The sequence below is a fragment of the Pipra filicauda genome, unplaced genomic scaffold (assembly GCF_003945595.2).
Source record: "Pipra filicauda isolate LSUMZ 115617 unplaced genomic scaffold, ASM394559v2 scaffold437_size563383_pilon, whole genome shotgun sequence".
Taxonomy (NCBI): Eukaryota; Metazoa; Chordata; class Aves; order Passeriformes; family Pipridae; genus Pipra; species Pipra filicauda.
This window is the reverse complement of record NW_024104573.1, coordinates 364707-376805: the sequence shown is the minus strand read 5'-3', so window position 1 is coordinate 376805 and position 12099 is coordinate 364707. Positions and strand designations below refer to the sequence as shown.

Sequence of the window (12099 nt, the reverse complement as noted above, 5' to 3'; positions counted from 1 at the left end):
AAAACTTCCTGCTGAGTGATGGGGGCTGAGGATGGGTGCAGTGGGCTCCTGCCAGCGCTGGCCTGCAGTAATGCGCTGATGGTCTGTAAGTGGCTGCCTATTGATGAGGTGTCCAGTTAAAGAGTTCGTGAGACACTAAATCAGCCCATTGATCCTGCCGAGATCGATGGTGCTACAGACCTGATCAGCGCAGCGGGCAATTAACACCCTCTGGAATGAGCTGCCTTCATGTAACATCAAACGCTCCAACAGACAAATCCAATGGGCCCATTGACCCAGGCGTCTGATGCCACTCAGACCCTGTATTCAAAGAGGGGACAGGGCAGCAGGACCCCCAAGCCAGCCTTGCCATCCCTCTCCTACCGACCAGGACTCTCTGGATGCCCTCCTGCGGAGGAGGGCATCCAGATGTGTGCCCATCCTGGGCCACACTGTGAGATGCTCACCTGTGCTGCTGCATCCCATGAAGTGTGTTGGTGGTCACCTGGTCCTTGTCCTTCCCTGTGCTAGGAAGCATTCCAAACCCAAGCAAACCCCTTCGTGCAGCTCAGTGGTCCTTTCCCCCGGAAGAGGAGGCTGCCTATGCTGGAGTAAAGATCCAGATTCACCTTTTGCCCTCTCGCTACTTCGAGAAGTGCCACACGCAGGAAAAAGTTCCAGGCATCTCTCCGAGAGGAGCCTGGATTTTCCTCTTAAAAAAAAAAAAAAAAATCAATAAATCTGAATCTAATCTCCTAATAAAGGTTTAATGAGGACATAATGTTGATGGAACAGAACATTGTTGCAGCATAATCGCTCCCAGCTGCTGCGCGAGCGTGCACACAAAGGCCTGGTCCTACTGCGATTTCCCCATTATTATAACGCCTTTGTGCCAGGCCAAACACTGAAAGGGCCTTCACTCCCCTTCTCCCAGGGCACTGCAGCCCACAGGTTGTTCACAGTAGGACCACCTCTGCTTGCCCAAACCAGGATCAAAGTTCCCCACCACTTGTCCAAAGCCTTCCTGAAGAACTGTGCTGGGGAGAACTGGGGGAGGCAGGGACCACCATCAGGACCTTGGGGTGGGCATGCAGCTCCCCAGACCCACTGGGAAGCCCTGGGGCAGGGGACAAGCCTGACCTTGACACCGCACACACTGCTGCGTGGCACACACCATCCATCCCTGATAAAAACTAAGCGATATTCTGTGCCCAGTGACTCCAGCCGTGCTGTAATTAACGTCTAACTGCACCATGACACCCATCGGGCGCAGGCACAGCTGGGCAATGCTGGCAGCACCCACCTGGCTCCGCCACGGCGTGCGGTGCCATGCCTTTTGCCACAGCACAAAAGGAGAGCAGGCGCTGCTGTTAATGTAGTCAGTAAATAAATAAAGGAGGGCTTAAGCTTAGTGTACAGCAATCAGTCGGGAACTACAGGATAATTAACGCAGCAGGGGGCCGGACGGCTCTGCAGGCAGGTTTAAATGAACGAGTTCACTTTCATTGAGGCAAACTTGCTCCGCTCCCTGGTGAGCCACGCAGGCAGCGTGCCGTGCGTCCTGGGGCGAGGGCTGCGGAATGCTCCCCATCCGTTGGGATGTCCTGTGGGGACCCCCACCCACTGTGGTTGGTTTAGGGATAGAACCCCCCTCACCACCCCTCTGAACAGGCACCCCAAACTCACCACTGTGGGTCTCCCTGCAGCTTGCCCCAGGCCGGTGGGATGCATCCTTCCTCCTCCTCCTCCCAGCTGGCACAGGAATGGGACACGGCAGACCGAGACAACGGAATTAACTTTATTGGTTGTTTTTTTGTTTTCTAACTGCAGATTTCAAGGTATACAACTGAACATTGCTATTTTCCTTATGAGACTTATAAATAAAAATACAAAAAATGTTCACTACAAAAAAATCTACTGTTAGTAGGATGTAAAAAATATTCTCTTTGCTATAGAAGGCACGAACTTCACTTAGTGACACATGGAGAGAAAAAAACCTGCAGCAGTATATTCTTCCTTTTTTTTTTTTGTCTTTTTTTTCCTGTCAGAAACACTGAAATCTTACAAAGAAATGCATCTGAATCTACACAGGACGAAGGCAGGTGCGGAGAGCTGCAACTAGGAGACACCACAACTGTTTTTTTTTTGTATTTTTTTTTTTTTAGTTTTTCTTTATTTTTCAGGAAACTTAGCTAATGGCATCTGTGGCTAGAGGACAGAGAGGACTCACAAGCAGAACCGCAGGGGAGCAAACGGCAAGGGGAGACGGGCAAAAGTCGTACAAAAAATAGGAGCCGATAGATACTCTGAGAAAACCAAAGGGGAACTTGGGCACCTTCTGCGCCCGGGCTCAGAGAGGTGCTGAGGTAGACGGAACGAGGACAGCGACGGACCCGAACCACGAGCGGCAACACAGAGCAACGGGACGGGCAGGCGGGCGCTCACGACACCGACGACAAGCCAGGGGAGAGGGAGCCTGGGGCCGCAGGGCCCCACGCGGCGCTTGGTCCTCACTGCTATGATACACATATATATACTCATATATATATATGGAGGGGTGGCAGGGGCTGTGCCACGGCGAACAGTGCGGGGACGCGCGCCTGGGACACGACAGCATCGCTCCAACACCGACCCCGATGCCGTCGCAGCAGGGGCTGCGGCACTAAGGGAGAGGAACGGCAGGATGGGACGGGAGGTTAAAGCAAAAAAAAAAAAAAAAAAGCCACATGAGCTCAGCCACGTGCTCTGTGGCACTGTGGCACCCGCGTCCAGCAGTGCCCAGGCACCGCGGGGACCTGCCGTGCACGTGCCAGAAACTGCAGCAACTTTCTCTGTGAAAGAACTGTTTTCTTTTTTTAATATTTTTTTCTAGTTTTTTTTTTTTCTTAGGCACAACAATTAAACGAGCCGTTCTCCACAGTCACATCCCGGATTGTACAGCAGCAGTGTCCCCCCTGTGTGGAGCAGCAACAGTCCCACGTGCAGGCGCGCACGTACGTGCAAAGCCAGACCGGGGTGCGAGGGAGGATGCTGCTCCCATAGACATATCCCTGCTCGGCACCAGGAGAGGTGGCACAGGCACCCCAAACCCGGAGGAGCCATCAGTGTCCCTCCAAACTGTATCCAGACACCATCCCGCTCCCCACAACGCTTTTCTCCCCCTTTTTACCCCAATGCAGCAAAACAACAATAACAACAAAAAAAAAGAGCCGTGGGATGGAACCCCCGAGCCCGCGGCCGCGCAGGAGAAACAACAAAAACGAACACAAGAGGTAGCTTCAGAACCAACACCCCCGGCCCCGCGGGGCCAGGCAAAAAATACCAGTTTTGGTAAGGATAATGCACAACGGGAGGCTGGCAGGGACGCCACCGTCACACCACCCCTCCTCTGCCAACCCTGGGCACGCGGCTGGTATATCCCGGCCACACTGCCCCCCGTCCCTCCCAAATCAATAAAAGCTCATGAGGTCACAAAAAATGAGGTAATTTCAAGTAAAATGTGCTAAATGCAGAAATATTCCAAAAGAAAGTTCAAAAAAACCCAAACAAAAAGCAAAAAAAGCGGCGAGCGAAGCCACCTGCCACCGGACACCACTCACTTGCGGGTTCCTGCAGCTGAGGGCTGGGCAAAAAAAAAAAAACAAACCACCACACTTTGCACCTTCCAGGTGTCCCAAATCAGCAGAAGAAAAGAGGATCCCTCCGTTTGGAGTGATACCACACACCAGCAGCCCCCATTTCAGCACTGGCATTAACCAGGCGTCACCAAACGAGCTGCATCTCCCCATGGGGGGCTTTGCCCTTGCCCTGGGAAGGCGGGGAAGGAGGGGGAAATGCATAGAGAGGTCTTTGGTCAGGGGAGAGCAGCAGCCTCTGGTGCCCCTTGCAGCTGACCAGATGCCGGGCAGCAGCGTGAGGCAGCCTGGCTAACAGCTGGCTCCCTGCCCCAAACACCTTCCTGTGACCAGGATCCCCCAGGACACTCTTGTCACAGCACTTGCAGCTCGCAGGGCCCTGGTGCTCTCCCACCTGTGACACTGCAGCCTGGGAGCACAGGAACCTGCTGAAATGGGGGCCACTCACCACGCAGGAGCTCGGGTCCTCCACGGGTCATCCACGGTGGGATCAGCAGTGACGGAGGACACCAGCAATTAAAGCCTTCCCAGAGCACCAGCCCTACACACGCTTCCAGGGAAGCGCCTCATTCCTACACAGTCTTCCCAGCAGTGCCAGTAGCCAGTGCCAAGGGGGATGGAGGGGCTGTCTGGGGACTGCAAGGGGTGAAATTTGCCCTGCAGCAAGGGTGTGAGGGCAGTGGGCACATGAGCAGCTGGGGTGGTGGTGCAGATAGGGCTGGAGAAGGGGCTGGTGCATCCCCCACCCTGGCATGAGCCACAGGATCCTTCCAGCGAGAAGCAACGAACGAGAACGGAAAACAAACAAGGCCATGGACGCTGCGGGTTTGGTGTTGGTTTTTTTTTTGCCCAGTCCTCTGCCACTCGGCCCTGTTGACCCTGAGCCTCCTTCCTCAGACGTAGCAGAGGTAGAGATAGGTCTTCTCTATCCGCCAGTCGGTAGGGATCTCCTCTGGCTTGTGGCCCTTCATGTGCTTCTGCATGGCGGAGAGGCTGGGGCAGTACTCCAGGCAGATGGTGCACTGGTAGGGGGAAGCCCCGTTGTGGGTCCGAAGGTGTTTGATCATGGCCGAGTAGTCCCGGGAGCGCTGGTGGCACAGCTTGCACTCGAAGGGCTTCTCGCCTGAGGGAGATGGGGGTGTCAGTGGGGGCTGAGGGCCTCCAGGCAGTAATTAACTGCCCGGCATCGATGCTGCCGCGGCGGGCACAGCCGATAACCAAGTAATGAACAGCAGAACCAATGTGACTATTGATCCCCTATTTACAATAGTTACGTGCCGGTGCATCCAGAGGTTCGTTATCCCTGGCTGCTGCCCTGATCCACGCTGCCGGCATCTCCGCCAGAGTAACCAGTCTGGCACCACCAGAGTCACCAAAGACCCCCCAGCACGTACCTGTGTGGACCCGGTAGTGGGTCTCCAGCTGGTGCTTGAGGCTGAACTTCTTGCCACAGCCGTTGCACTCATAGGGCTTCTCGCCGGTGTGGATGCGCTTGTGGCCCTTGAGCGTGCTCTCGTCCCGGAAGCAGCTGCCGCAGAACTCGCACTCGTAGGGGTGGTCGCCTGCAAGGACACGTGTGGGTCAGGGCTGTCTTGTCCGCTGTGCCATACCAAAAACAGCTCCCCAGCTTGTTTAGTCTGGGCACCCACTGCCATCCCAGGGACAGAGCATTCCAGTTGCCCCAGTGGCAGCATGCTGGCCCCCACATGCCTGTGTGGAGGGGATGCTTGGGTCTGTGGCAGGGTAGAGAGACTGGAGGGCACTGCAACCCTCCCACCACCAATTCCCAGGTTTTTCACTTGGCAACACTGGCACAGACCCAGCCCTGGGCATATCCCATGCTCCAGACTGGGTGGCTGATAAATGAACTCCGGTTTGGCACCAAAGGCAGAATGATTTGAAGGAAAGGTGAGGGCTCCAGCTACTTATTTATTACAGCCGCGAAGGCAAGGACAATAAAGATAGATTGATCGTCAGAGACTTTGTTCATGAATATTTAAATATTACTGATTTGTCTTGTCACTGTAATTACAATTTCTCTGTGCCGCATATCCTACAAGCACAGTTTATGGTAAAGAATGGCGAACTGTATTTCACTTGTCCTGCTGCAGATGTGCAGAGCTGCCAAGCGTGTAATGTTCCCCGCATTTCATACATTTTCTTCAGCTGTGAAGGCTTAAGTCATCCACAATGACCTACGTTTTTTCATTATCCCCGTGTCAAACTGCACTCGTGCCTGGGCATAAATTGTCCTTCTTGTTATATACTCACATGCCTGCGCTTTTGCTTCCTCTTTAAAATGATATTTTACTCTCTCCCTGTGTGCTGCAGCCCAGCCCTGCAGCCCCTTTCCCCCTTCTGCAGCTGCTGCCTGGGCACTGGGGAAGGAGGATGCTTGGGATGCAGTTCATAGCCCCCCTCTGAAGGTGAGGCAAGTGGTGCCTGTGGGCAGCTGCCTTTCCCCTCCCCATGCCCAATTCCAAACTGTCACCTTGACTTTTGATCCTACAGCCAAGGACAGCAATTTTGCAGCTAGAGGCAGCCAGCATTTCCATCCACCCAGTTTTTAGGGGAGCCAGGGCCCATGGAGTGCCCCGGCCCTGGGGGAGCATGAACATCCTGCAGCCGTGCAGGATGGCACCACGCAGCACGATTAAATGCTCCTAAAGTGCTGATGATCCTGGCGTTTTTTCACAGCCGGGAGCTGCTAAGGCAGCAGAGGTTGGGGTGGGACACGCGCAGCCCGACCCGCAGCCCAGGTCACCGGATTACCGGCTATAAATAGCTCCAGTGCTCAGCATTAACATGCTTATCATCAGCACAGGATTCCCGTTTCCCACATCGGGACCCCAAGCCCACATGTGGGTCTGGCAGCTGCCAGCCACAGTCTGGACAGAGCAACCCTCCATGACACCATCCACAAGACTGCCAGCAGCCACGTTTAAGTCCCCTTTGGAGATCATGTGCATGCCCACTGGCTGACAGGAGAAAGGAGAAGGGGCATCCTGGCTTGGCACACATTTTTCTCCCTGCCGGCAACAGCATTGCTGCCAAGAAGGTCACACGAGCCTCCCCCTTGTGAGGGCAAAGGATGGGTGAGGAATGCTTCACCCACGTGCCTGTGGAGGACCATGGCACCAGATGTGATCCCGCATGACCCTGCTCATTCCCCAAGGATCAGCTTTTTCAGGGGTGTTCTGTGGCCAGCTCTGAGTGGTGATGCTGACGGCGTGGCCAGGACCAGGGAGCTGCCTGGGGATGCCGTCGGAGGAGCTGAGGACACGGCGCGGGCGCTTTGAGGACGCAGCCAAGCCCTGTCCTGGTTGGGGCCACGGCAGCACCAGCTACACGTAGCACAGGTCGCCCTAATCCCATTAGGGCCGAGCACCAGCTGATTATGTGCATCTACCGCCGTAAGCTGATGAGGCGGATATGATCACACACCCCCTAAGAAGGTCACGTGCCACCTCCGACCGGATCAACTTATTACACGCAGCTTTCTTGTTTCCGTTTTGTTTTTAAACTCCGGCCACTTCAGTCACCTCCATGCTTTTAAGACAATTCACCTTTCTTTCCCCTAGTTTTCTCTTCTACATATGGAGAAGGAGCCTGCCCTGGCCACCCCAGTCCCAAGCCCCCACGGTGGTGCCGCCGTACCTGTGTGGGAGCGCAGGTGCCTCTTGAGCGCGGTGTGGCTGGGGAAGGTGCGGTTGCACTCGCTGCAGATGTAGCTGCGCACCCCGGCGTGCACCTCCATGTGCTGCTGCAGCGCGCTCTGCGTCTGGAACCGCTTGCCGCACAGCAGGCAGAAAACAGCCATGTCAGTACCTGTGGGAGAGGGAGAGATGCCACTTAGGCACAGCCTGGCACCCAGGACCCCTGGCCCGCTGTCCCATCACCCTCCTGTGGGGGGGGTCCCCACTCCCACATGGCAGCAGGGATACTGCGGCAGCAGGGGGGACCCCAAGAGCTGCAGGGCTCTGGGTATTGTTGGGGTTCCAGCAGCAGGACTAGCTATCTCAACCTTGCTGCCACTAGTCCTCCCAAGGAAACTGCTGAGGAAGACAAGTGCCTTTTATTGCATTGGAGGCAGGTGGGAGCCCTAAGGATGACAAGGGATGCCCAAATGCAAGGCAGCTGTTGGGCGACCACTGCATCCCCACACCCCTGCAAAGGCTGCTGAGCTCAGACCTTGCAATGCCCAGGGGAAAGGGGACTCCAAAGAAGCATCCCACAAAGCTGCCCTTGGGAGCAGGGGGTGGGATGTGAGGGTGATGCACCTACCTCTGTGCTGCACGTGACCCTAAGCCACAGTGCAGACCCAAGTTCCATCCCATTGCCCACATGTACAATTCTGGCTGCAGTGACATAACAGGGACAAAACCCCAACCTAGGTGCTCGTACCCTGTCTGTAAACATCTCAGACCTCTGTGCTGTTAAACAGTTTGTTTTCACTTATGCATAGCTGATTGTTCAGAACCTGTGAGTCACTGCAAATTGTATTACGCGGGGAGATTAAGCAAATAAATGCTCGCTTTTTGGAGACATTAAAATGTGAGGACTATGGAAATAAAATTAGCTAGAAAATTGTATTAGCAATTCATTAGCAGCACAAGATGTTCAAGGTAACCAATGGATCCTTGCTGCCTTCAGGAACAGCAGGGGTGGGGGGCTGCTTGCCATGCTGGCAAAACCAACCCCGGGGGAACCAGCAGGACCATGGCACCACGGGGCAGGGACACAGTGGGCAGCAGCACTGTCAGCATCGTGGTTCTGCCTGGCATGCAGGCAGGTGCCAGGGGAGGATGCTCCTGGGCAGCCCCACACCTCCAGGCTGGCGCAGGGGCTTTGGGCATCCCAGAGAGCATCTTGGTTCACACCCTGCTCTGACACTGCACTGTCACCCACCCAGGTGTGGTGGCACACCGTGGCCAGGTCTGCCCTGCTGGGGACGAAGGAGCTGCCCGGGGGGATGCTCAGTCCCAGCCTTGCACTGGGCTGCCCAAAACCGCTTCAAAATCTGAAAAAAACCCCAGTGAAATGGGAATAAAAGTGGCAAGAGAGGCGGCCCCTCGCGGGAGCTGCCTTTCTCCCTCGCAGGGATTTATCCCGGGGGGGTGCGGACTCATGTGCCCCCCACGCAGCTGCGGACAAAACGCTCCCGAGAAAAAAAAAAAAAAAGGCAAAAAAAAAAAAAGCAGGCAGCCCCGAACGGGCCGTGCAAAGCAAATCCCGAGAGGTATGTGGCCCCGCGGCCCTCGGCGGCCCCGGCGGTGACAGCAGGACGGGTCAAAGGTCCCCGGGGCTGAGCCCCCAGCGCCGCGGCCAGCTGCGGAGCGGAGGCCCCGGCCGGCGGGACGCCGGCCCCGATAAATCTGCCGCCAGCAGCCCCCGCTGGGGCCGGGGACAATGGGCTCCCGTGGGGGCGGAGGGCAGGACAATGCCGCCGGGCCGGCGCGCGGGGCCGTAACAAATCCTCCCTGGCACCGTAGGGCCCTCATTTGTGAAACTAATTGGCCCCCGCTTGAATAAAAAAGTGGGCCGACTCCAGCAGCCGCAGCGATGGGGACGAGCTGCCTTGTGCACACACGGAGGACGGGGCTGGTCCCCGGAGCTGGGCATCCCCCGGGTGTTGCTTCCTAGGACCTGCAAAAGGCAGATTTTAATTGCCTTTTTTTTTTTTCCAAGTAATGCATCATTAAGTAGATAAACACCCCGGAGTGGGAGGTCAACATGCACTGGCATGGTCTGTGGAGGCACCCAGTGCCAGCTGACCTCTGAGAGCAGAGCATCTGCAGGGTGCAAAGGCTGATGCTGGCCAGGTGCGGAGGTTGTGGGAGACGGCCCTGCAGTGGGACATGGAGCACCGAGCTCAGGCACTGCTTGTTCCCAGCCCTGAGGCTCCACTGGTGACATTCTCCAGCAGCCAAGGGGCGCAGCAGGCACCACGCCAGGGCTCTGCTGGGCACTGCCTGCTGCCGGCCTTCAAGTCACTTGATTTTTTTTTTTAAGCTACATGTCAACTATGTCCCACCCTTGGAGAGAGGATGGGAGGTAGGAAAAAACGGGAAAGCTCATGAGAGGGGGTCACACTGGTTGCCACTGGACTCGGTCCCTTGTCCTGCCATGAGCGCATCCCTGGGCTCCAGCCGCAGCAGCCCCGAGCCAGCCCTCAGCCATTGGAAGAAAAATCACCTCTGATAAAGAAACGCTGCCACCCCAAATCAGTGAGAGACGGATTTATTCATTTCTCTGACATTTTAATGGTTTCTCCCCTTTTTGCAGGAAGATGATTACAAATTAAGCAGCATTTAAACGCTTTTTACTGTCAACAATTAAAAGGGGTGAAGGCGGGCGAGCAATTCATTCCCTGGGAAACACGCCGGCTCTCGGCGGGCGCCGACGGCCCTTCCCTCTACTGTACACTGCACAATGGCCCCGAGCGCGCCATTAATTTTGCAGGACGTTCAAAAGCAAATTAAAATATAAAAAGCCCCCGGGCACAAAGATAGATACTGAGGGAAGGGGCGGCGTAGGTCAAGCTCGCGGAATTAAAGTCTTAGCAACCGTGAGGTTTAAGTGCAGCCCTGCACGCTGCATTTGGCCACTTTTGGCCACCACCTTTGCCCATCGTCCTTGGTTTCTGTGTCCCTGCCAGACCCTGTGCTCTGTGCTGGCAGCCGTAAGCTGTTTGTGGGGCAGCTGCTGGTGCTGCTGCGGGGTTTGCAAACAGAAGCTGGAGCGAGTTGGGTATTGGATGCTCTTTGGGCGAGCACATTGGTTGTGTCTTGCAGGACCTTTTTAAATAGGAGGTGGTCCCCAAACCGGTTTTTAGGGGAGGGATGCTTGCTGGAGGGAAAAGCCTATGGCCTCAAGCCTGGAGATGCACATTTGTTCTCCAGCAGCCCAATCCCAAAGCAGTGCCATTGCCACAGACCTGATGACAAGCGAGATGTGACGTGTGACAGCGTGCCCGTCCGAGTCACAGTGAGGGATGCTGCAGCACTGTGGCATCAAGCACAGCACTGCCTCCCTTCCACTGCCTCTGCCAGAGCAGGAATTAAACTAAAAACCAGCATGGCAACAGGCGAGGGAGGCAGCGTGGGGTGGGTTTCCCCCGGCACCGGACTCTGGTGGAGTTATGGATGCAGGAGGTGTGCCAGTGGCAGAAAGGCGACACGTCCCCTTTAAAAGGAAATATAATTTACAGTGTGCAGCCAGGCGGGCCATAGTTTCAATCTCGTTTACTATAGAGAAAACTCTGCTAGCTGTTCTCTATCCCACAAATCCGATTTAATCAGACAAGCCAGCCAGCGTGGCTTGAAGTAAAAACGGATAATTAGTAAACAGAGAGCTACTTCAGTGCTTCATTGGCATTCGAGCCGGGCTAGTGTGTCGCATTTAAAATGCAGTCTGATGAAGTTTACAAAATCAAACCATTTGTTACTCCTATTGAAGAGGCTTCAGGCCACTTGCAATTAAATTGGAATTAGTGCTCAGAATGAGATACAGCAAATTCATACTAAAAAGGGATCTGACTTTCAGACATTTGACTTCAAGTTTTTCCCCCCGTGCTAGAACGCGAGCGTGTGAGCTGTCCCGCCAGCCCCCCAGAGCTCCCGGCAGCACCGCTGAGCCCGGACCCGCTGTGCGGGCGGGCGTGGGGTGACCTGGAGAGGCTGCAGCAGCAGGAGAGGGGGGACTGAAGGGGACCAGTGCCACTGTGCTGGTGAAGCAACCCCTGCTGAGCCCCAGCTGTGGCAGCACGGGGCAGGCAGTCCCCAGACACGTGGCGCCGACGCCAGGATGCGCAAACCAAACCACCCCTCTCAGTCCTCCTCGTAACACTGCCATCTTTCCCTGCCTGTCCTCAGAGCCATGTTATCAGACTAAAAATGAGGCAGATCCACCCACTGCTGCAATAATCAAGAACTCAGAATCAAAGGCTGCAGAGGGGTACACCAGGAAGGCATTACCTCAGGCATGAGGGTGCTCATGTCGATGGATGCTGATGATGTTGCCTCCTGCATCCACCCTGAAATCCCCGACTTGTGTCCTGCTAATTCAGGGTCTCCCACAAGGCTCCCTCCTCCTTCACTCTTCATGTTCAACATCATCTCTTATATAATGCACGTGCCAAACAGATGAGCTGATACTACTGCTGTCCTTAAGACGGAGGTGAATGGCTCCAAAACAACCTGGCCATGTAAAGCAGGAACCTGAGGTCTGTTGGTTCTCCTGAGATTTCAGGGATGTTTGATGTTTTTTTTGGCAGTGTGTCAAGGGCTCCCTACCAGCCTCCACCTCCTGGCCAATGCTGCTGGCTGCCACTGCAGGGGTGGCTGCAGGCCCTGGCATGCAGGAACAGCAGCACTGGGGAGGAAGGAGCCATTGGCAATGACAGTCAGAGAGAGGCAGATAACTCTCCCTTCCAGCCCTGCCCACGGGAAGGCTGGGAGAGGCACCAGTGCTGGCAAGGGGCACA

The 12099-nt window shown here is 55.4% G+C and overlaps 1 protein-coding gene across 4 annotated transcripts in view; it reads right to left on the bottom strand.

Moving 5' to 3' along the window:
- Window positions 1–1755: 1755 nt before the first annotated feature.
- ZBTB16 (zinc finger and BTB domain containing 16) overlaps window positions 1756–12099 on the bottom strand; it is a 54061-nt gene continuing 43717 nt past the window's right edge. For all 4 annotated transcript variants that reach the window (XM_027737709.2, XM_039385814.1, XM_027737707.2 and 1 more), the window contains exons 5-7: window positions 7272–7442; window positions 5009–5176; window positions 1756–4737 (exon numbers count right to left, since the gene is read on the bottom strand). In XM_027737709.2, coding sequence (XP_027593510.1) covers window positions 4508–4737; window positions 5009–5176; window positions 7272–7442 — 569 coding nt within the window. In that variant the 3' untranslated portion in view covers window positions 1756–4507. The remainder of the gene's footprint in view (window positions 4738–5008; window positions 5177–7271; window positions 7443–12099) is intronic.